The following is a 21,757-nucleotide window of genomic DNA, read 5'->3' as shown; positions in this document are numbered from 1 at the left end:
GCGTTGTCCTAACCTGGGAGCATGTTAGGAATGCAGAATCTCAGGCCCCACTTCAGACCTTCTGAATCCGAATGTGCTCCCGAGATGCTGTGCAGGCACGTTACACTTTGATAAGTGCATGGTCTGGTCCACCTTTCTGACTTCTGTCTCCTATCACCATTCTCTTTGCTAATGAATCTTCCTTCTCTCCCCCTCCCCTGCCCCAAGAAGGCAAGATGAGTGAAGGCAGGGACCCTGATCTGTCTTGCGCATTCCTGGGGCCTAGAAAAGTGCCCGCCCAAGACATATTTTTTGAGTGAATTAGCAGCAAATGCTCACCCTTCTCTCCATCCCACTCCCTCCTGTTCCCCCTCTCTCTGCAGTTTCCGATCTATTGCAAGCTCTGGCCTGAGGACCGATCAGGCTGCCGGAGTGTCTGGTTCTTAGAGTTTTCCAGGTCTCCAGGAATGGCTCTTGCCCATCCCCAGTCACGAAATGAGTTTTTTTGCAGCGCTCAATCTGTTAACAACTTTGAGGATGCCTAAGTCCAAATAATTACATCTAATTGATCACACTTACATAACACTTACTATTTACCAAGCAGTGTTCTAAGCACTTTACTCACATTGAATAAGCCCACTTATTCCTCAGGTATTCCTTATTGTAATTATCTCCACTTTACATGGAAAACGTGGAAATGTGGAAAACAAGGCAGAGAGACTAATTAGTGTGTTCAAAGTCTCACAATAAGGAAGTGGCAGTGACAACCTCCTTAGGCCCAGATTGGAGGGGCCTCCGCCCTGGGTGGGCCTCATGCTTTAGAAGGCCCTGCTCTGGAGATGTCCCTCCCCACAAGGCGGAGAATCTGTGAGGCCAAGGGGAAAGCCCAGACCCCCGTTCTAGACCAGGCTTGGACACCCAGGACTGGAACTCCCAACCCAAATGGCCACGAGTCTGCTTCCAGGGCCTCCTCCCTGGGTTCTCCTTCCTGTGGCTGGATGACACCCCTGAGTGGGCCCAAATGGCGGCCAAGTGGCAGGTTTTTGCAAAAGGCATGGGCAGAGCTTGAATATGCAGGCCTAGTGTCCACGCACGTGTGGGAAGGCTCCTCAAGCTACATGACAGAGCAAGGCTGAGAGGAGGGCCAGCCTTGGGGTGGGGGCCCACTTTCCCCACGCTTCCTCGTTCAGACAGAACTCTGCTGGGCCCAAGAATTCTAAATCCTAAATCCAAACCTAGCCTCCCAGGTCATCATGGAAGTTTATGTGTCAAAAGAGGAGAGAACATATCTTACTTCACAGTTCCTTAGCTTGATTGATAACTTTAAAATATTTAAAATGTTTAGACGCGTGGTCTGCGGCCTCCATTTGTCCTCCTGCCCTGGACCCACAAATGTTGGGCACGGGTCTGGGCGGACCGGCAGCCTGGCCCGGGCATCCTCTTGCTGCTGGAACTCAGCAGCCTCGGCGCTCCGAGTCACGCGCCTTCTCAGAGGACGCTCTGCTCCCGCAGGCCCGGCACGGTGGCCGTCCAGTCCTGTCCTCCAGCTCCTGCCGCGGAAGCTCAAATATTGGTCATCTCTGCTGTATCAAGCAAACACTGGGATGCTCTCTCACCGGTGCCCCATGAGGTTGAGGGCTTAGGGAGGCCTCCTCTGGCTCGTGTCCCAATGCCACACGTGCCTTGGGTTCAAATCCCAGCTCCACCACTTACTAGCTGTGTGACCTCGGGCAAATGACCTAGACTATCTGTGTTCTATCTTCAAAGATTAGGCGGGAAAGTCTACACACTCGGAATTGTTGCTCCGAGGCCCAGTGACAATGCCATATGGCTCAGCTGCCTCTCCTGGAAGTTGCCCAAGGCTGACCCCAAAGCACAGAGCGGGCCAGTACCAAAAGAAAGAGCAACAGAGACCATACTGGTGAGTGCTGGGGCCTGGGCAGAGCGAGCTGGGAGGCAGCGGGCAGGTTTTCCCTGCGGGATTCTGCACACACGCGTCCCTGGCCTCTGTCTTCTTGATGCTCTATTTCCTTTCAAATGCTCCTGCCCGTGAGCTGTGCCCACTGTGGCCCGCCCCTTTGCTCATCATGACTGCACCACACACTGACATACACAAATTAGACATGCAAATTGTTTTAGGTTAGGTGATTTGTAGTGGCTAAATATAGACCATCGCTTGACAAGAATTTGATGTTCTTTTTGAGAAATGAAGGCTGTCTTTCAACCCATTATGAAACTCATCTCAAGCAAGACGTTGCCATGGGTGGGGCTGAGAAGGAAGTCACCAAGGTTTTCTAAAGAACAGGATGTTGAAGCTGGCATTCCTTCCTTTGCCCTATTTGGGCAGAAGCGAGGTCCGGATTCATACACAGGAATTGAACCTAGGTGGTCCTAGTCGAGGCCAAGCTACCGTCTGAAGGGCCTGGTCACAGTGCTGGCTGCAAACCCAAATGGTTTTCTTTCTTCTCTGCACCGATACCTGGAAGTCAGGCTTCAGCAGCCTGTTTCCTGAAGAAAACAAGCACCCAAATTCAGGATCTGAGGGCTAATGCTGGTAGGCGTCTGCGGACAGATGCAATGAGAGCTCTTGGTCTGAGTATTTGGCTTCAAATCCAGCTCTGTCACTTGCTAGATGAATGATATTGGGCAAGTTAATTACCCTCCCTATGCCTTAATCATCTTATCTATTAAATGGGTCTACTAACAGTATCTGCTTCATGGGGTAGTTTTCTGATTAAGTGAATTAATGTACATTAATATGTGTAAACACTTGGATGCAAAACACTTATAACGGCGACTAGCAAGACTAGATACTCAGTTATGCTGCTTATCATTATTAGTAACCATTCGAGGAGACCACGCCAGCAGCTTGGGAAATGGTGCCACCACATTACATTTTTAATAAACTGCCCAGTGGTCCTGACGTTGGCCTGAGAGTAGGTGTGTGATGAGGACATGAGCCCAGGCTGTGGGGGCTTTGCGGGCTGTGCTAGGGGGGTTGGTTCTATTCTGAACAAATGAGGAGGTATTTAAAGTCTTTAATTTTGCTGTGGACAGTTCTTGGGGTCTTATCTAGGATGTGACCTGAGGCCTGAGGTTGCCCTGCCAGAGTTACATGGGAGACGATGGAACTCATTCTGAGTTCTGAGGAAGATGCTCCAATAGAAGGGACAATGACCAAAATAAACAATGGAAAAACGCTTGGCTTTGGGAGCCAGGCAGACCCAGGTGAGTCCAGGTTGTGTCACGCGAAAGGTCCGTGTTTTTGGGCAAACAAAACCTCCTTAACCTTTAAATTTCGATCTCCTCCCAGTAAAACAAGCCTTCCTCATAAAGTGGTCGTGGGGACTAGATCCAGTGATGTATGCAAAGTCCTCAGCACAGGGTAAGCTAGTGCTCAATGAGTCGTCCTATGTATTGTGACGGTTTTTGCTGGAGAGTCTGAGAAGCAAACCTGGCAGTTGTGCGGGTCCACATTGTCCAGGAGGAGAGAAGCTGAGTGGAGACGGGAGCAGCCAGGCATCAGAGGGGAGGGAGAGCATTTTCTGGGCCCAGGTCTGGGTGCAAAGTCCCTCAAGACATTGGCTCCTTTCCATGCTCACCAAACTCTCTTCTAAGTATGATGATGCAGCTTCTGGGATAGGAAAGGGGAGGGGGCAGAAATGGGGGGATTTGGGTCTTTGGAAAATGACACTCTCCACTGTAAATTAGTACGATGGCTTTCTGGTTTATTCTTCCAATTTATGAGGCTTATTCTGATTTCTCCAGAGTGCCTGCTCGTCTCTGGGAGAACTGATGTGTTCTAGTTTCTAAACCTCTCGCATTGGGGAACTGACCCCTGGTTGTGGTAAATTACACCAAGTATTTAATGCCTCGCAGTGAGGCCTCTTGACCCTCCTTTGAGGCCTCCCACCGTTCAGACATTCATACCTGTGAGCACACCTGTCACCCTGTGGTTGCTAAGGAACAGACTAGAGGAATCATCTACTAAATAAAGTTAAAAATGGCCGTAATGTGGTCTTATCACAGCTCTGTCCTCCCGTGTGAACACTGCTACAGTCAGGACAGCCTGCCTTTCCATTTTGAACTCATAGTTTCCCTCGGCAAGAAACACCCTCCGAGCCTTCTCTTCCTCAAGCCAAACGCCCAGGACACACTCCCTTCTGAAAGATTTCTTTGGTACCGTAGGTCACAGTCGTCTCCCCCCAGTGAATAATCTGAATTTATAAGTGCCACGAGGCATCTTGGCCCCAGCCTTCCTCGTCTCTGTCAATGGCACACAGGCCACCTGATGTCGGGCCCAAGTCCCTCCTTCCCTCACCACCTGCATTCAATCGAGCAGCAGTCCCATGGCCTCTGCTCTGAGATCTCCCCTCTCCATCTCTCATTTACAGCTCACACTCCAGTCCACGTTACTGTTGTCTCCTGCAATAGCTTCTTCATTCGTTGTTCTGCTTCAGCACTTGCCCCATTAAAATCCATTCTGCACCCAGCAGCCAGAGGGAGCTTTTAAAAGTGCAGGCTGGATCATGTCACTCCCCAAGTCTCCAAGGTGACACAGTACCTTGAATACATCCCAGCCCATCACCATGGCCTTTGTGGTATGGGCCAGTCTCAGTGGCTGCCACTCTCTCTTGCTCACATCAATCTTTTTTCTCTTCCTCATTCCCATCTTAGGGCCTTGGCACTGGCTGTTCCCTCTGCAGGGGCTGGAATGCTCTTCCCTTAGATCTTCTCACAAATGGCTCCTTCTCATCCGTCAGGTCTCAGCTCAAATGTTAGTTTCTCAGAAAGGCCATCTCTGCCCTTCCCTGCCCCCATCCCCTGTCTTACTTCCCCTGTTCCAGAGTCTTCCCAGATCTTATCACTACCCTCCTTATGCATCGGTTTACTTGTTTATTGTTTGTCTCCTCACACTAGAATGTAAGCAATTACAACAGGGACCTTGGTTTCTTGCTTTCTGTTGGGATCCACAGTCCACAGAGCAGTTCCAGAACATGGTAGACATTTTTGGAGTGAATGAATGGATGGATGACCCTAGCCCAGGATGGGTATTACCTAATGGTGTCCTTTACGTATTAATATGTGTGGGTTTTGTCTCCACACCCTGATTGTAAGTCATGCAAGGGAAATTTGAAGATCAAGAGTAATGGCTTCTCTGATGCTTTTAAAACTGGAGAAATTGCTCCATTCTGGGGCTGTCTGGCATACGGTTGTACCCATTGGGTGGAGGGATGGCCCTTCTGGTCAGACCGGAGCACACAGAAGGGTGTTGGCATCAGAACGCAGCAGGTCAGCAAGTGTTCCTCAGTGACACCTTTATTTAGTCACAAACTCATCATTTTACCAAGAAAGTCAGCGGCTTGGCATCTATACATTCGCAGACACTGCTGGTTGTGAAATAAACAGCCATATTCCCAATCTGCTTCCTGACCCACGGGACCTGTCTTCAGAAGCTGAAAATTCTGGATACTTGCTTTCTGAGTCTCTTACGTTTTGAGGAGGGCACTGTGGCCAACAACACATAAAGGAGGTTCGCTGGGGACTTATGGGAATAATTTTAAATATCTTTTAAATTAAAGTTTTTAATCTTTTTTGCTCATATGAACCCATTTCTTGTTTGCTCACATGAATACTTTTTCAATAAACACATTAATTTTCTAATGTCATTTAAAAAGAATTATCCATTGTAATTTCTGGGAGTAATTTCACTCTCCAATTAAAAGAGAGAATAAGATAAACAGAAGTCCTTCCCTCTCTCCTCGCTTTGGATGTGGCTGTGTGAAGACAGGGTCCTTGGAGCCGATCTGGCCATCTGATCATCATGACCAAGACAATTGAGGAGGAGTTGACACAAAGCTCTGACACTGAAAAGTCATCGACCAACCTGGCGTTATCTACCTCTGAATTCCTTGTTGTGTAAGAAATATAAGCCACTGGTTTTGATCTTTTTTTTTAAATTGCGCGCCAACACGCTTCTGGATTTCCTCAGCTGTAACTGCTATGGAGAAATCGCTCTTTTTTTTTTTTTTAAAGATAGTCACCTGAGCTAACATCTGTTGCCAATCTTCTTCCTTTCTTCTTCTTCTTCTTCTCCCCAAAGCCCCCCCATACATAGTTGTATGTTCCAGTTGTGAGTGCCTCTGGCTGTGCTATGTGGGACGCCACCTCAGCATGGCTTGACAAGTGGTGCCATGTCCGAGCCCAGGATCCAAACTGGCGAAACCCCAGGCCTCCCAAGCGGAGCGCGCAAACTTAACCACTCGGCCAGGGGGACGGGCCCTGTTTTTGATCTTTTAATCAAGTATTCTGTTCCTTGCAGTCAAATGCATATTAACTGTTCTGGTTCTTCTCAGTAGAGTTTCCTTTTCATATTGGGTATTTCACATACTGAGATCCTTAGCTCTTCTTGTAAGTAAAGATGGAGAAACCAAAAAGACCTTGTTTCCATTCACTGGCCCCTCTTTGAAGAGCAGAATCCCGCAGTGGTTCAACTTCTTCAGAAACCAGCAGATTCTCCTGTCTGCTGTTCTGGGTCTCCCAAAATGATGAAAATAGTGCAGATGCTTCTTAAGACAACTCTCGTGTTATGTATATTTTGGACAACTCCACTTTCAGGAAGTAGAATTAACAAGATAATGACCTAAAGGCCGGAAGCAGGGACTATAAATACTGTAGCTCCTGAGGAATTCTTGAGTAAATGCCTTTTCTATCACTCTTCTCTGAGTGAGGAAACTCAACCTTGAGACTCACACTAGGAATCTGAAGTTTAATCCATTTAGCTCATCTAATTGTTTAAATTAATTTTCTCAAAATAGTAGCAATAATGTTGACAGACCAGTTAAGGAAGCTATGTAGAGGATTATTATTTTAAACTTTATTTTTATTTTTTTTACTGAGGAAGATTAGCCCTGAGCTAATATCTGTGCCAATCTTCCTCCACTTTATATGTGGGTTGCCACCACAGCATGGCTGATGAGTGGTGTAGGTCTGGGACCCAAACCTGCGAATGCCGGCTGCCGAAGCAGAGCACACAGAACTTAACCACTATGTCACAAGGCCAGCCCCTAGATGACTATTATTTTGAAAAATATTTTGACTGGACTTAAAATGGGTCATCACGCATGCCTCCCTGTGTTGTGGAAACTCAGAATCCTGGAATGTGTTTGGAGCTAAAAGAGTGGTTTCACGTTTCCTGACATGCATTCTTAAGGTGGGAGAGAAGTTGCATAAAATGTATTTTAAAATGATATTCTTTGTTCAAAACAAAAGCACAAGAAAATTTGATATCTATTTGCAAAAGATGCCAGTATCATGAAAACAAAATAAATTTTGGTAGGTAGTAGAGTTATAGAACCAAGAGAAACTTTGGCCTCCAGAGTGTGGTTCTATGCAAGTTGACACACTGAGGCCAGCAGTTAGTGACGCAATATGTCAATTCTTTTCCCTACCCTATCCACCTACCATGAAATGTACACCTTTCATCTTTTTTTTTTAATATGCAAAGGTACTAAAATATTTTTAATTATGTTAAATGAACCACTTAAATTCTACATGACAGCAACACTTTTTAATTTCTTTGAATCTAATTCTTACTTGAAATGAAAAATATTTAGGTTGAAAAGCTGCGACCCAAATATAGCTTCCATAGACAACAGTACTGCAATTGTTTACAAGTTATAAGAGGAAGGAGAGTATAATTCTATCTAAGTGTGCCCTGTGCACATTTAGCAGAAAAGTAAATGAAGAGAGGTTGAATATGTCCTTTTTGGTGATTCTTTATTTTTTGGGAAAGAGAACATGAATTTTTATTATAAGGTGATACCTGTACATAGCAAAAAAAGGCTTTTAAATGTGTACACACACACAGAGGAGTCTTCAGCCTCATCCTCCCCTCCCCAGCATCCAGAAGCAGCCATGGTCAATGGCATCTTTGCTCTGGTCTTCACCTCTCTATTAAAAAAAAAGCTATCTCTTGAGTCATTAGTTTTATACTTTAGCCATTGACTTCCTGTATTCCTCAGAGTTTTCCAGAGAAACAAGTGGAATGTGTGTGTGGAGGGAGAGAGAGATGTTAAGGAATTGGCTTGTGCGATTATCGGGGCTGGCAAGTACACAATCTGCAGAGTAGGCTGGCAGGCAGGCTGGAGACAGAGGGAAGAGCTGATGTTGCAGCTCAAGTGCACACGCAGTCTGGAGGCAGAATTCCCTTTTCCCCCTGGAACCTCAGTCTTTTTTTCCTCTTAAGACCTTCATCTGATTGGATGAGGCCCACCATATCATGAAGGATAATCTGCTTTATTCAAAACCTACTGATTTAAATGTTAATCTCATCTAAAAAATGCCTTCAAGAGACATCTAGACCAGTGTTTGATCAAATATCTGGGTACTGTGGCCTAGATGAGTTGACACGTAAAATCAACCATCACACTTCCTAATATGGTAGACGCAGATTTAGCTGACACCTCCCTTCCCTTCCCCCATCTTCTCAATAACAGTGATATCCCAATATTCAACACTTACATTATTGTGACTATAAACATTGCTCATAGCCGAGAAGTGTACCATGATTGTCCCTTACTCGTACTGTGCTTTCTTTTCCCTCATTTTCTCATTACTCACTCTTCTTTGAACCTACTACTACGTCTTTTCTCACCCTCCAACAGCTTCTCAATTAAAAGTTGTATGTGGCTAAAAAGAGGTCATTTCTTCTCCTCCCTTCCCCGCTCCCTCCTGCCTGGAGACCCTCCTTCTGGAGCTTTCTGTCCCCCTGCTCTGATCTAGACTGATGGCTCTCTAGGTGTGCAAGACAGCTGTCAGCCTGGGAATTTCCCTCACGGTCTTCCTGGGGAAGGATCTCATCCTGTTTCTGAGTCTCAAGTCTTTCTTTCATGGTTTATGCCCTCTGAGAAAGGATAGGAAGGAAGGACTTGGCGTGTCTGAAACTGACCACATTCTACCTTAACACTTGATTCATTGTTTGGCCAAGTGTAGACTTTTGGATGAAAATAATTTTCATTCAATTTTTGAAAATTCTGCTGTATTTTGTTAAAGCCGCCAATGTTTCTGTTCAGGAGAGCGATGACATTTTTACTCCTAATCCTTTATCTGCAATGTTTTACTTATTTCTATGTTTATAGAAATGAACATTTCTATAAAATGTTTATTTATTTATTTATTTTTTAAAGATTTTATTTTTTCCTTTTTCTCCCCAAAGCCCCTCCGGTACATAGTTGTACATTCTTTGTTGTGGGTCCTTCCAGTTGTGGCATATGGAATGCTGCCTCAGCGTGGCTTGATGAGCAGTGCCATGTCCGCGCCCAGGATTCGAACCAACGAAACACTGGGCCGCCTGCAGCGGAGCGCATGAACTTAACCACTCGGCCACGGGGCCAGCCCCTAAAATGTTTATTTTATAAACTCAGAATAGTTTCTTTACCCGTGGAGTCCTAATATATCACAATGATATGCCTTACTGGGGGTTTATTTATGGTGCTGGGCACTCATTGAACCATTGCCAACTGGAAACTCACATATTTAAGTTCTGGAATTTTTTCTTGTACAATTTCTTCATGTTTTCTCTGTTCTTGTTAGATGTCCAATTAATTAGATTTTGGATTTCCTGGATTGGTAGTCTAGTTTTATCTGTTTCTCTCCTATTTTTATCCACCTTTTTGTTTTGCTTTTTAGAAGATTTCCGCAACTTTATCTTCTAACTTTATACTGAATTTTACATCATGGCTGCTATACCTTTAACTGTCGAGAGCTCTGTCTTCTATGACTCATTACTCTTTTAGAGCACCCCCTTCCTATTTCATGGATGCAAGGTTGCCTCAGCCGAGGATTCTAATTATAGTTGTTTTTTTGTGACGTTTTCTTCTCTGCCGTGCATTGTTGTTTCACCAGAATTCGTTTTTTTCTTTTTGGTTTGGTCTATTTCATATTGGCTTCTCTCAAATGTCTTGAGATGGTTGGCAATTTGTTCACGTATGGGCGATGTGCTAAAAATGGATGAGTAACTCAATATGGATGGATGGGTGGGGCTTCTGACCGGCCAACTTCACTGAAAGGAGGTCAGGTAGCAAGCCAACTTTTTCTCTGGAGGAATCTCCAAATGTCAGTAACTACAGGGCTTTCCTCCAAGGCCATTCCATTTTTCCAGAGGAGCGTCCCCCAGTCTTCTTCCCGGGAGAGGGGATGTGAAATAAGCTTGACCAGATCCCTCCATTTGGTCCACAGACCTTAACTCAATCCTTATTTCAGTTTGTTGTCTCATTTTTGTGCTTTATTGTGCCTGGAATCCTCAAGTTTAGGACCCCTCTGGTTCAGTTTTTCCAGAGAATCAATTATCCCCTGAGGGCATTGGAGAGGGGATTGGCAGTGACCTGGATCCTCAATGTAGGGCTGGGTCCCAGGGGCGTCTGAGCATTTCAGACTTCTAGCAGTTTCTCTGTTTTCATCCCAGTTGGGAAACGCAGTCATGCGCAGCTGGCCGCCTCCTGCAGGGTAACATAAGAATGGGCCTTGGGGTGGAGCTCTTCCTTACCAAGAGCTAGAGTCCTCACAGCGTGTGCTGGGTTCTCACTTTGCGGGGGAATACCTGGCCCTGCTTCAGACTCAACGTGTACTCCTTTGTTCTGCTTATGCACATGTGTCACTGGCCCTTGATCAGGCATGTCCCCAGCTTTCTGTATTTCAGACCTCATGGGGAGGGGTTGGGGTCCTTCCACTGCAGCACGAAGTGAGGTGTGTGCCATCACATCAACCCCTCAGGCTTCAGAGTGGACCTGCTGGCCATGGGGGACCAATGCATTGCAAGGGGCTGGATCTTGTGCACTTTCTCTCCTCTCTTGCTGTCAGGAAACGCTGTACCACTTGACCCTGGGGTGCTGTCTGTTCTCAGCGACTTCATATCACACACTGGTCTTCTTCCCTGCACGGCACTTATCTGCCTTTTAACCTTGGCCACACAGCCTGGCCACCAAGTGAATGGTGAAACGATGCTTCACACCTTTTTCTGTGGCAGTCACTGCCTCCAGTTTCTGAGCTTTTCTGGGATTTTGTAGAGCATTGGCTTGTTTCTCTAGTACTCAATTCTGTAGGCACTCGCCACTTTTGGTCTCACCATTCTTGGCTCTAATGTGTCAACTGCCATCCTCCCATCTACCATTTTCATATATTTTGATTCAAAGATACACATATTTGGGTTTTTTCCCAAGATTCAACCTGTCATTACTATAGTGTCCCTTAGCACCACACACACAGTATCTGGCACATAGTGGGCACTCCAATCTCTTTTATGAGTCAAAAAATTCTTAGAATCTGCTGCAATTTGCAAGTCTTTTTCTAAGGATTTCTTTAAGTTCATAGTTGTACAGGGGTTAAAGGTGTAGCAGGGATGGCCAGCAGGAGGCTGCCAGAGGAATTCAGGCGAGATGACGGTGGTTGCTTCTAATCTGTTGGACCAGAGATTATCCTGAGCGCCACAGATTTCTCTGAAATTTTTTTATTCTACTATATCTCTAGCTTCATTCTTCTCCACGCTCATATTTCTACAAGTAAATTATAGCCTCCACACCTAGCCATCAGATGGTTGCTCTTCTTCATGGCCTGCTTAATTGTGTGACTTTTCTGTATGTGTTATTTTGCGAGTGTGATCAGAATTCAAGTCATCTGGGAGAAAAGACATTTACCGTGAATTACAGGGAAGAAGCCCCTCATCACAGAACAAGTGATAATTTGTCAGGTAACTCTGACTCACCCCCGCCCTTGTTGGGTCCTTTTATTACATATTCTCAAGCCCTGTGTATGCTTCCTTTGTGCACCTATTGTAATCTGTCATGCATTGTTTTTGAAATTATTTTCTGATGACTCCTTTTCACTAGAATCTAAGCTCCATGAGGTCAGGAACCACGTCTGCTGTCTTTGCTATCTCCCTAGCACTCAGCACAGTGCTCAGAACAAGAAGGTGTGCTCGACGACTGCTGAACGAGTGAGCGATGACCGTCAAAGCCCAGGCTGTGTGGTGAAGGCTTTTATGCACAGAGCAGCCCAGGCTGCTCGGACGTGCGTGGTGAAGGCTTTTATGCACAGAGTGAATAGCTCCCACACGCAGCTCACCTCATTCTATTGCCCAGTAAGAAATCAGAAATAAGTGAATTTTACAGGAACTGGCTTTCCAAACTTGGCTTAAAAGGGGAAAAGAATGAACATTTAACATGAAATTAATTTATAAATCAGTTTATTTACAGATTTTATTTTTTCTTAAAGTACATTTCAGTTAACAAATCTATTTACACAGGTATACATGGGAATTCATCCCAGTTATTTTACAGATCATACTTACAAACCACACCCTAAGTCTTCTGTGCAAAGTTGCACTGGATGTGACCATTGGCTGAAAATGGCCTGATGACCAGGCTATTTACACATACACAGTAAACGGGTTTGTTTTTTCATGTCTGCACAATACAGTACACACACGGAGGCTGGGCCTCCCAGAGAACGCTTTGCCATGTGTTTCCCGAGAAGGCTTTGCAAAGTCCGGAAGGAAAAGCTATTAAACATAGGTTAATTAGAATGACAGTACCGCCTTTACATCAGTTTACATTTCTCTTCACATTTTTATAATACAAAGATATTTTATTGAGTTGCTGCACAACCAGTTTAAGATGATTTGTAAACATGTAAATTCCTACAATTTGCATTAAACATCATTGTAGTTTCTATCATTTGCTCTTTGAATTAATATTTTATTCACTAGTATTCTTAAGGTAGTAAAAGAAGATGTAAGTTTGAACTTCTTGCAGAAAAGTTACGAGTCTCTAATGCTGTGCGAGTACACACTTTATTCAAGTATTGCAAAAAGCTAAGGCCACTTTTTTCAAGACAAGAAAGTGAACAAAATTGTTTTTATCAATAGGCCACAACACTCTTATGAGCAATGAAATCTCTTTTGAAAGATAATTTCTCAGAGACCTGTAGTCACAGAAGGAATTTTCTTTTCTTTTAGGTAAAAGAAAAACGAATTACCTTCCTAACTAACTACTTTTGAGCTCTTCCCACTTTTCCCTAGAGTAAAAATTCCTGTTTAGACCTGAAGAGGGAGTCTATACCCTGTACTTATTTAACCCAGAGTTAAGGACCCTGGATAGCACAAATTATTTTGGACTCAGAAATAAATCTGAAGCCTATATGTTGGTTTACTACTAAATTCTGATAGTGCTATTCTAAAAGATATTACTGCTGATGCAAAGATCTTTTTCTTAGAGGAATTATGAAGAAAGAGTGAAAGAGGATGGGGGTGTGGGGAGAAGGAACAAAGATCAGAAAGAGGGATATTTAGATTCTTGATTAAGAGGCAGAGCTTGATTAAAGATCTCAACATGGAACGAGTGGCTGGGTATCCATATTTATCATTCCTAATCCTAACAATAAACCTTTTTTCAATTATATCCAAGTAGTTAAAATAATAAAAATCTGCTAATTATAGATTTCTTTGTTTTCTGCTATCAAACTATGGACGACCATTTCTAGCAAGGAGTAAGACTGATGTATTCCTGTCTCTCTGGAACCCAGGACTCTCAAGATAGTAAAGACAGCGGGAGAATGTCAGGACAGCCACTGCTACATTCCTGGCAGCATTCTTACCAGGGAACTCGAAGTCCAGATTGCTGATTCCACAGATTTATATAATCTTTTTTCCTTTTCTGGAATCAAAATGTCATAAAGAGTAAAGATAAACTTTCTTATTAAAAATTGGTTTAGGTCCAAATAATAAGGATGTAGAAAAACAACCTATATTCCTATTATATTATTTTCATATTCATTTATAAAAAATTTACAGCAGCTGTAAAGTTTCAGTATCATAAGGACAACGTAATCCTACAAACAGCCAAAGGATGTCGACAAGATATTTCTAATACAAACTGAAAAGAAAAGCCTTTGCTTTTCCTTGGCCACATGAAAATACTATCTCCACACTACCGGTTAAGAACCCCAAGAAACCCTAGCTTCTCTTAGTCCATTTGCTCACTATGGCTACAAGACTAGAGCTCAACACCAAAAGCCCAGAAGAAATGCTGGCAACACATCAATGTGAGCATTTCCCGAGACCCAATCACAACATTTCAGTGCTTTCCTTATTTGTCAAGAGCTATCATACCAGTCATTGTGCAAAATGCAAATATTCCAATGATTATTTCAGTAAGCTTTTCATAATGACAAGATGAAACCAAAGAAGAATGGAAGTGTGCATAGTGAAACAGTTGAGACGCAAAGGCAAGTTTGGAGGGAAGATGCAGAAATGAATGAACGTGCACACTGAAAGATTATACCATCTTTGGGGTTTCTCTAACATATTTTGAAGCTATAACATTCCAGGATATTTATATATGTGAATCCAGTGGATGTCTATATCATGCTTCTAATCAGGACCTTCAATATTAAGGCATTTACATTCACGCCTAAGATTATCCACATTCTTCTAGATTATTTGAAGAAGGATAGGACTGATTAGGAGAAACCAGTCAAGAAGGCAGTTACTGAGGTCCCAGGAGAGCATCACGTATGCTCTCATGTAGCAGCTGGAGTCTATATTTTTTTCAGATACAGGTAATTGTTGTGAGAAGCAATGCTGCAAGAGAGGCAGAATTGAATTTTACAGTGTATTTACATCATTTTATCCCCTTCCTGCTACTGCAGGTGATCTTGGGAAAGCTCATCTTCTTTTCACTGAATTGAACTGCCTTCTTCGATATGTGTGATGGTTTGTTAAAACCGCAGGTTTCCTGTGCAAAGACTATGAACCATAGAAGCTTCAAGACAGAAGTTTAACTATTACAAGAAGAATCTTTCACTTCTGAATAGGGACACACATTTTCAACTTAATAATTTATCTTAAAATAAATTAAAAAGTTCCAGAGCACGAAACAAGCACACAAACAATAGACAATATCTTTGTGTCTTTGGTGCACACACTCATTTCCTAAATCATTCAAGTAACAGCGTCTCTGACTTCTTGGGGGAAAGATGGGGGTTGAAAGTTTGAAGGCCAAAATGAATTATTTCCACTTTTGCCGTGCCTGGATGCCTGAGATGGTCCTGAGGATCTGGGATTCTGGGAGCAGCTGGCAGAGGTTCAGAAGGAGTAAGAAAAGTGCAGGGTAGACAAGGGGGAGAAGAGCCAGCCCTGCATCAGTCCTTTGAGCCCAGTCTTCAGTGGGGCATTTCTTTGTTTTCATGCCCATATAGAGAAAACTAAAAATAATACAAAGGTTTAAAATTCTTTAGATGGTGCTCAGAAAGCAAGGCTACCATTGATTTCTGTTAACTTGACAGTCCACTTGGTGCTGCTCAACTGCAATAATGGAAGAAAATGGTCTTCAAAAAGAAATGAACTTCAGAATGTGAAATAGGCACACATTATTAAACTTGCCTATTTAGAAGTGGTGAAGGGTTTAATACTGTTTAGAGACTATCATGTCCATCTATGACTTTCATGGTGTAGATCAGGATTACACTTCCACAAAGGTATGATGCATTTATCTATATACCTCTCCTGCCTGACCGCAGACTCAAGGAAGTGATACCCTAGTTTAAGATAAGAGGTAAGTCTGGTGTTCAGCCCTCATCTGAGACCCAGTAGGTACTAATACAAGGTGTAGGATTATACTGTGTGTCGACAACAGGAGTACAACCCTGCCCACCGAAAATAACCAATTAATCCAGTGGACAGTCTCTAAAGGCAAAGGCTGTAATACCAGATATACCGCATTGTCCCATGTACTCCAAACCAGCAGTCTTTAGGAACAGGCATGAGGTCCAGAAGCACTCTTGCTATGACGGAGATGGGGTGTGTATCAGGCGGCAGAAAGGCCCAGGACTCATGTTAGCACTCAGTGTTCGATTTATTTGCAAGATGTCACACAAGTAGCATTCTCCCCTGTTTTTCACTGATCTGATTCAGAACATCAATAGTATCTCTGATCAAGGTCTCAAAGATCCCATCAGCCAGCTGCATCTTCACACACAACTCATCCTCATCATAGTTTACCCACTGTGCCTCCTCCTCGTGGAGCTCCTGTACCTAGAGTTTAGAAAACAAAAAGGTTAGGAAATCACTGTCATAAAAAAGCTAGGAAATTAATTATATTTGCTGACTTTGTAGTCCCATCTCTGGAAATACAGACCAAAAAATAAGGTAACATATAATGATAGCAATACCCCTTTTAAAGCTGCAAAAATTTTGAAAAAACTCAACTGTCAAGTAAAAGTGCCTTCAAAACTGTCAAAATGGCTTTAAATCTGTCAAAATGGAATTTGACAATATTCTAGTATTTTATAGATATTAAGGATTACAAGTATGCTGTCTATGTCAACATAAGAGAATATGTATAGGAATTCAAGGGAGAAGACACAAATTATTAAAAATACAGACTTAGAATTATAAAATACATATATCCGAAGACAATACTGGATATGATTCTGGACTACTATAAATAAATGAATAAAATTTAATACCCATTAGAGTATTTTTTAAATGTACTATTGCTTAGGTTTATTTTAAAAATCACTGTTATACAACACTTGCTCTTTTTGCACTTTAGGACTTGGGATTCCTAAAGTAAAACCAAAATTAACCAAATTAGAACCAAGATTTTTCGCCTGTTTACATTTTTAAAAAACTACTTATAAAAGAAACATGTTAGACTTATTATACATAATGATATTGTGAGCGGGATGGAAGCCAGGTGGAGAACGTAGATTGTAAACTCTGATCTAGTCACAAATTCAGCAAAGCTAACTGCAGTGACGGGGGTCTCTACTCAGAAGTCTAACTTGGCAAAAAAGTCATGTGACAAGCTCCTTACTTGCTCTGATCATAGTTTCACCTCAAAAAAGTCAGAGGAAGCGAAGAAGGGAACTTGTACTTTGGTTCCTCTTATGAGGAAATGAGAAGAGTTGGGAGAAAGAGACCACATCATCCTGAGAGAGAGTGAGAGAGGGAAGAACAGCATTGCCCAACAGAGATCCTGGCCGGGGTTGACAAATAGATGACAAAGTGGCTGCCAAATTCTTTCTTTTTGAGGAGGGTTACCTGAAGGATATGTAAAATGTTCATTTCTCAGTTCCCTAACTTACGCTCCATGAACAGATATGCCACCAGAAAGGGTGCTATGGTCAAATAAGCTTAGAAAACTCCCTCTGGGAGTTTCACGTTATACATTAGTCTATTAAAGAGAAATACAACAGGAAAGAAACTTGGTTAAATCAGAGCTTCCTGTATTTATCTGATCAAAGAATCATTTTGTGTGGATGTATAAGAAATATTATTAACCTGCCAAAGAACTAGTGTTCCTCTCTTATGAAGGATGCTGTAAAGAACAGCCTAAGGTCACACTTCCCAAACTGGTGCTGGGGGGAACCATGTTCTAGGAAAGCTATAGGTGTCTCCACAAAAGATTTCATATTTCCCATGAATTTACTTGTTCAAAGTTGCACAGCTTTCCTTTTTACAAGTTCTCTCAGCCTTTAGTATTAAATCTGTTCTCTGAGCAATTTCCTCCCTAATAATAAAATTAGGAAGCACTGTCCTAATGAAATTGTTTTTGCCCTTACAGTAGAAATAGATGCTCAGGACATTATCCATTAAATTTCCCAGTGTACCCTCGATGAGCCCCCACAGTGCCCTTGTCAGTATTAACAAAAAGCTTTGCCCCTACTTAAGAACAGGAACTATTTTCCTCTCAGCCAGTGAGAACTAACATCAGTTTTCCGTTTTGCTCTGGCCATCAGAAAGCACAAAGCCCAACTTGGAACTTCAACCACGGCAACTGAGGAATCTCGGCCTGCAAATCTGCCTCCACTTTTCTCTTCTGGTTTTTAGAGTCTATTCTATTCTATTACACATTTCCCCTGCCCTTGCTCCTGAAGATGTATGTAAATTAATATATATTATATATAAGTTAATAACATTACATTAAAAAGTCAGTCTAACAATGACTTCATTTTCTTCTTTTTTTTGGCAGGGTATCAGGTTGGTAGAAAAGAGAACTGTGGCAAATAGATTGTGGCCAGATTTCAGCAAGCATATGTCAGGGTCTTTCACCATATCCTTGTGAACCAGATGGGGAAACAGAGACAGGTCAATTGGGTGGATTTGTACTTTTTCGATTAAAGGATAAGACAACTAACAATCTGGAAGGAAGTTTCTGCCTGGAAGACTCAGGAGCTTTTTCCTCTGTGCTCCCAATCTATCTTGTTCACGTTCTACTGGAGTAATTACCCTGTGCAATTGTATTCTGTGTATCAGTTCTCCCCCCTGGCTGTGAGCTCCTCAAGATTTTTCTTTTTATTTATAATTTTCCAGTGACCAGGAAAGTGCAAATAGAAGGTATTAAATAAATACCTGGCATATGGATTTTTTAGTGAGTGCTAAAAGGCTGTCTTTGGATCTGTCCAGTTCATCATTTTTAGCAATGACCTAGCATGAAAGCAGGTACACCAATTTTAGATGTAACATGAAGTTGGGAAATATAATAACTATGTTGGAAGAAAGAACTCCAAAATGTGTTGGTAGCTTGGAATGAAGGGCCAAATTTATCTAAGTGAAGGAATAAAATAAGGTCCTGTACTTGGGCCCAAAAAATAACTGCAAATACACAGGTTGAGATTTGGGTCTTGGGGTCTTCCTAAGCTTTTGTGAGTTCCGTGAGAATGAGATATAGCTACAAATAAACAGAACAAATGTGATTATAAACTGCATTAATCAAAGTATAGTATCTAGAAAGAGGGAGGTTACATGACTGTACTACTCAACAATACACAAAATATTATATGGTCAATTCTAAGAACTGTAGTTAAAGAGGGATACTGACAAAGAGCCACAGCGGATAATGCTGAAGGGCCTTGAAACCCCATCAGACAACAGGAGAGAACATCAACATTTAATAGGTAGAAAAAGACTCAGGTGAAACATGATAGCTGCTTCAAAGGCATGCAGGAAGAATTAAAATTGTTATGTAAAGCCCCAAAGCTGTCAAAGAAAATTAGAATTAATTATGTGAAAACCAATTTAGGCTCAACAGGAGAAAGAACTTCATCAACAGTAAGTAGAAACTCAGGAGCTATCATCGAGTACCTTATCAGATTTTAAGTTGTAAAGGAGATTCAATCATTAGCTAGGTGGTTTCACTCCAGGATTTGTCATTTTAAGTGCAATTCTACCTGTAAGAGGGAGATTTTCCAAAGCTACTGTACATAAAGGATATACAAAACTTGGTCTAATTACTTGTTACTCATTCCACATCATACATACTTTGAGAATGCACTGCCAGAAGTAGCTGATCAGTTTCTTAGCTAACCTAAGATATAAACTAATCAATGTCTTTGTGAAGTGGTAATGGGACAGTGAATGAGAACTAGAACTGAAAGAAAGATATCCCTCCTTTTTGGGTAACAGAGGACTTTATGTCTAAAAAATATTCTTTGTATCTTACTCACCTCAAATAATGCCTAAAGACACTTGTATAGTTAGTCTGATAGGGACTTTCCTAGTCCAAGCAACAACAACTAAATTATACATTTTCTTAATCTGGAAGAAGCAAGTGTTTACTATGAAACGTTTAATATAATAGCTTATCATGTTACAAGTATATCAAAGGGAAGTTCATATTCAGTTGAGCCCATCCTTCCACTTGCGTGGCTTCCATTCCCGTCTATCTGGGGATACTGCTCCAGCAGTTCTCCTCTCTCCTCTGCATCATCTCATTTTCTCTATCAAATTTTTCCTAACAGTATATATTTCTTTCAAGCTAAAAGAACCCTCTCTTGTCACCATTACCCCCTCCATTTTTCTCTTCACAAAACAACTTCCTTGAAGTGGCTATTTTTGCTCTCCCTGATCTGTTTCTCATTCTCTCTTGAAACCTACTCAAATGAAGCATTCACCTCATCCAAGCCACCAAAACTACTTGTATTAATATTAAGATCAATAAAGACCTCTACTCTGGTAAATCCAATGGTAAATTCTCAGTTTTTAGCTTACTTGACCAATTAGCAGCATCTGACACAGATGATGCCTCCCTCCTCCTTGAAACACTTTCACCTGGCTTCCAGGACCCCACACACTCCTGGCTTTCTTCTACCTCATTGGCTACTCCTTCTTAGTCTTCTTTGTTGGCTTCTCCTCATCTTCTTAATCCTTGAAACATTGGAGTGTGTCAGGAATCAGTCCTTGGCTCTCTTTTCTATTCATCTACACTCTCTTTCTTGGTCTCATGGCTTTGACTACCACCTATATGTTCACCACTCTCCAAATTCCTATCTCCAGCCTAGGTCTCTTGTCTGAGCTCCAGACTCATATATCCAATCATCTACTCAGTATCTCCATTTGGATGTTTATTAGACATCCCAAATTTAACATGTTCACAACAGAACTCCTGATACTCCTTCCAAACTCACTTCTCTCAGTCTTCCTCAAATCAGCAAATGGCATTTCCATCCTTCCAGTTTCTCAGGCCAACCCAATGGAGTTAATACCTTGCCTTCTCTTATACTCCACATTCAATTTATCAGCAATTCTGTTGTTCCATTTTGAAAATATATCTGGAATATGACCACTTCTCATCACCTCCAATATGGCCAAACTGGTCCTAGCCATGATCATCACTTGCCTGGATTATTACAATATTCTACTGGTCTCCTTGCTCCCACCTTTGCTACCCTTCCTTCAGTCTATTTTCAACAAAGCAGTCAGAGTGATCCTGTTAAAATCACACCCTGATACTTTTGGGACATCACCTCCTATCACTCTCTTCCACCCCTCACTCTGCTCCACACACAGTGACTTTCCTCCAATATGCAAGGCCCAATGTAGCTTTTCCACAGAATGTTCTTCTCCTGTATGAGCAACTGGCTCACTTCCTCATTTTCTTCAGTAGTTTATACAAATGTCATCTTCTCAGGGAGGCCTTCCCCAGCCATCCTATCTAAACTGTAACCCCCCGATATTCCCGTATTCCTTCTATATATTTATTTTTCTTATCTATTTCCCTCACTAGAATGAAAGCTCTTTGCATTCTGTGTGTTTTGTTTACTAATGGATTCCCAGAGTCTAGAGTACTACCTAGCACATAGCAGGCACATAAGAAATAATTATTGATTGATTGGATGAATTTAAATTGGCCACAGGTGCTCCTTGGAGCGCAGTGGATCCTTTTCAATAATGCTTTGGCAGGGAAATATCTAAATAGTTTCTCTATTTCTTTCTTATTATTGTTATGAAGCATGGTATTTATACATCCATCCATCCATCCGAGTCCCTTTTCCAACTGTACTTTTTTAACAACTCTGTGTTAATAATAATCTTGTCTTTCATCACACTGGATTGTGGTGACAATCCAGTGTGATGAATGAAAAGATTGGAATTGCTCAGAACACTGTATTGAAAAACTTGACAATATGGCTGACATACAGAAAGATGGAATCACAAGATTCTGGGAATTAAATCTACTAGTAGTGTTAGGATCTTTAGAGGTGACAGCTCCTGCCTGTTCTTAGTCAAAGTGCTTTTATCCTCAAGAATGCTAAATCAGGCATAGGTGGCATATTAAAAACACTACAGCTGAAACGGCTTTAAGTGCACATATATTTTTAATAAAAAGATGGAATTTTTACTTTCACACCTCAAAAAATAAAAATCATCATAGTTATATATCTTATAACAGCAAGTCAAATTTCTGAGCCAAGTTCTAATCTACATAATTTGGACTCTGGC

General features: G+C 42.1%; 1 protein-coding gene across 4 annotated transcripts in view; it reads right to left on the bottom strand.

The window, feature by feature from the left end:
- Positions 1-12,203: 12,203 nt before the first annotated feature.
- Positions 12,204-21,757, bottom strand: part of CEP350 (centrosomal protein 350) — a 160,223-nt gene continuing 150,669 nt past the window's right edge. For all 4 annotated transcript variants that reach the window (XM_014739627.3, XM_070267826.1, XM_014739626.3 and 1 more), the window contains one exon: positions 12,204-16,066. In XM_014739627.3, the coding sequence (XP_014595113.2) occupies positions 15,902-16,066 (165 nt within the window). In that variant the 3' untranslated portion in view covers positions 12,204-15,901. The remainder of the gene's footprint in view (positions 16,067-21,757) is intronic.

This window comes from Equus caballus, chromosome 5 (genome assembly GCF_041296265.1).
Source record: "Equus caballus isolate H_3958 breed thoroughbred chromosome 5, TB-T2T, whole genome shotgun sequence".
NCBI lineage: Eukaryota > Metazoa > Chordata > Mammalia > Perissodactyla > Equidae > Equus > Equus caballus.
Note: the sequence above shows the minus strand (reverse complement) of the source record. Positions and strands in the feature narration are given on the sequence as shown.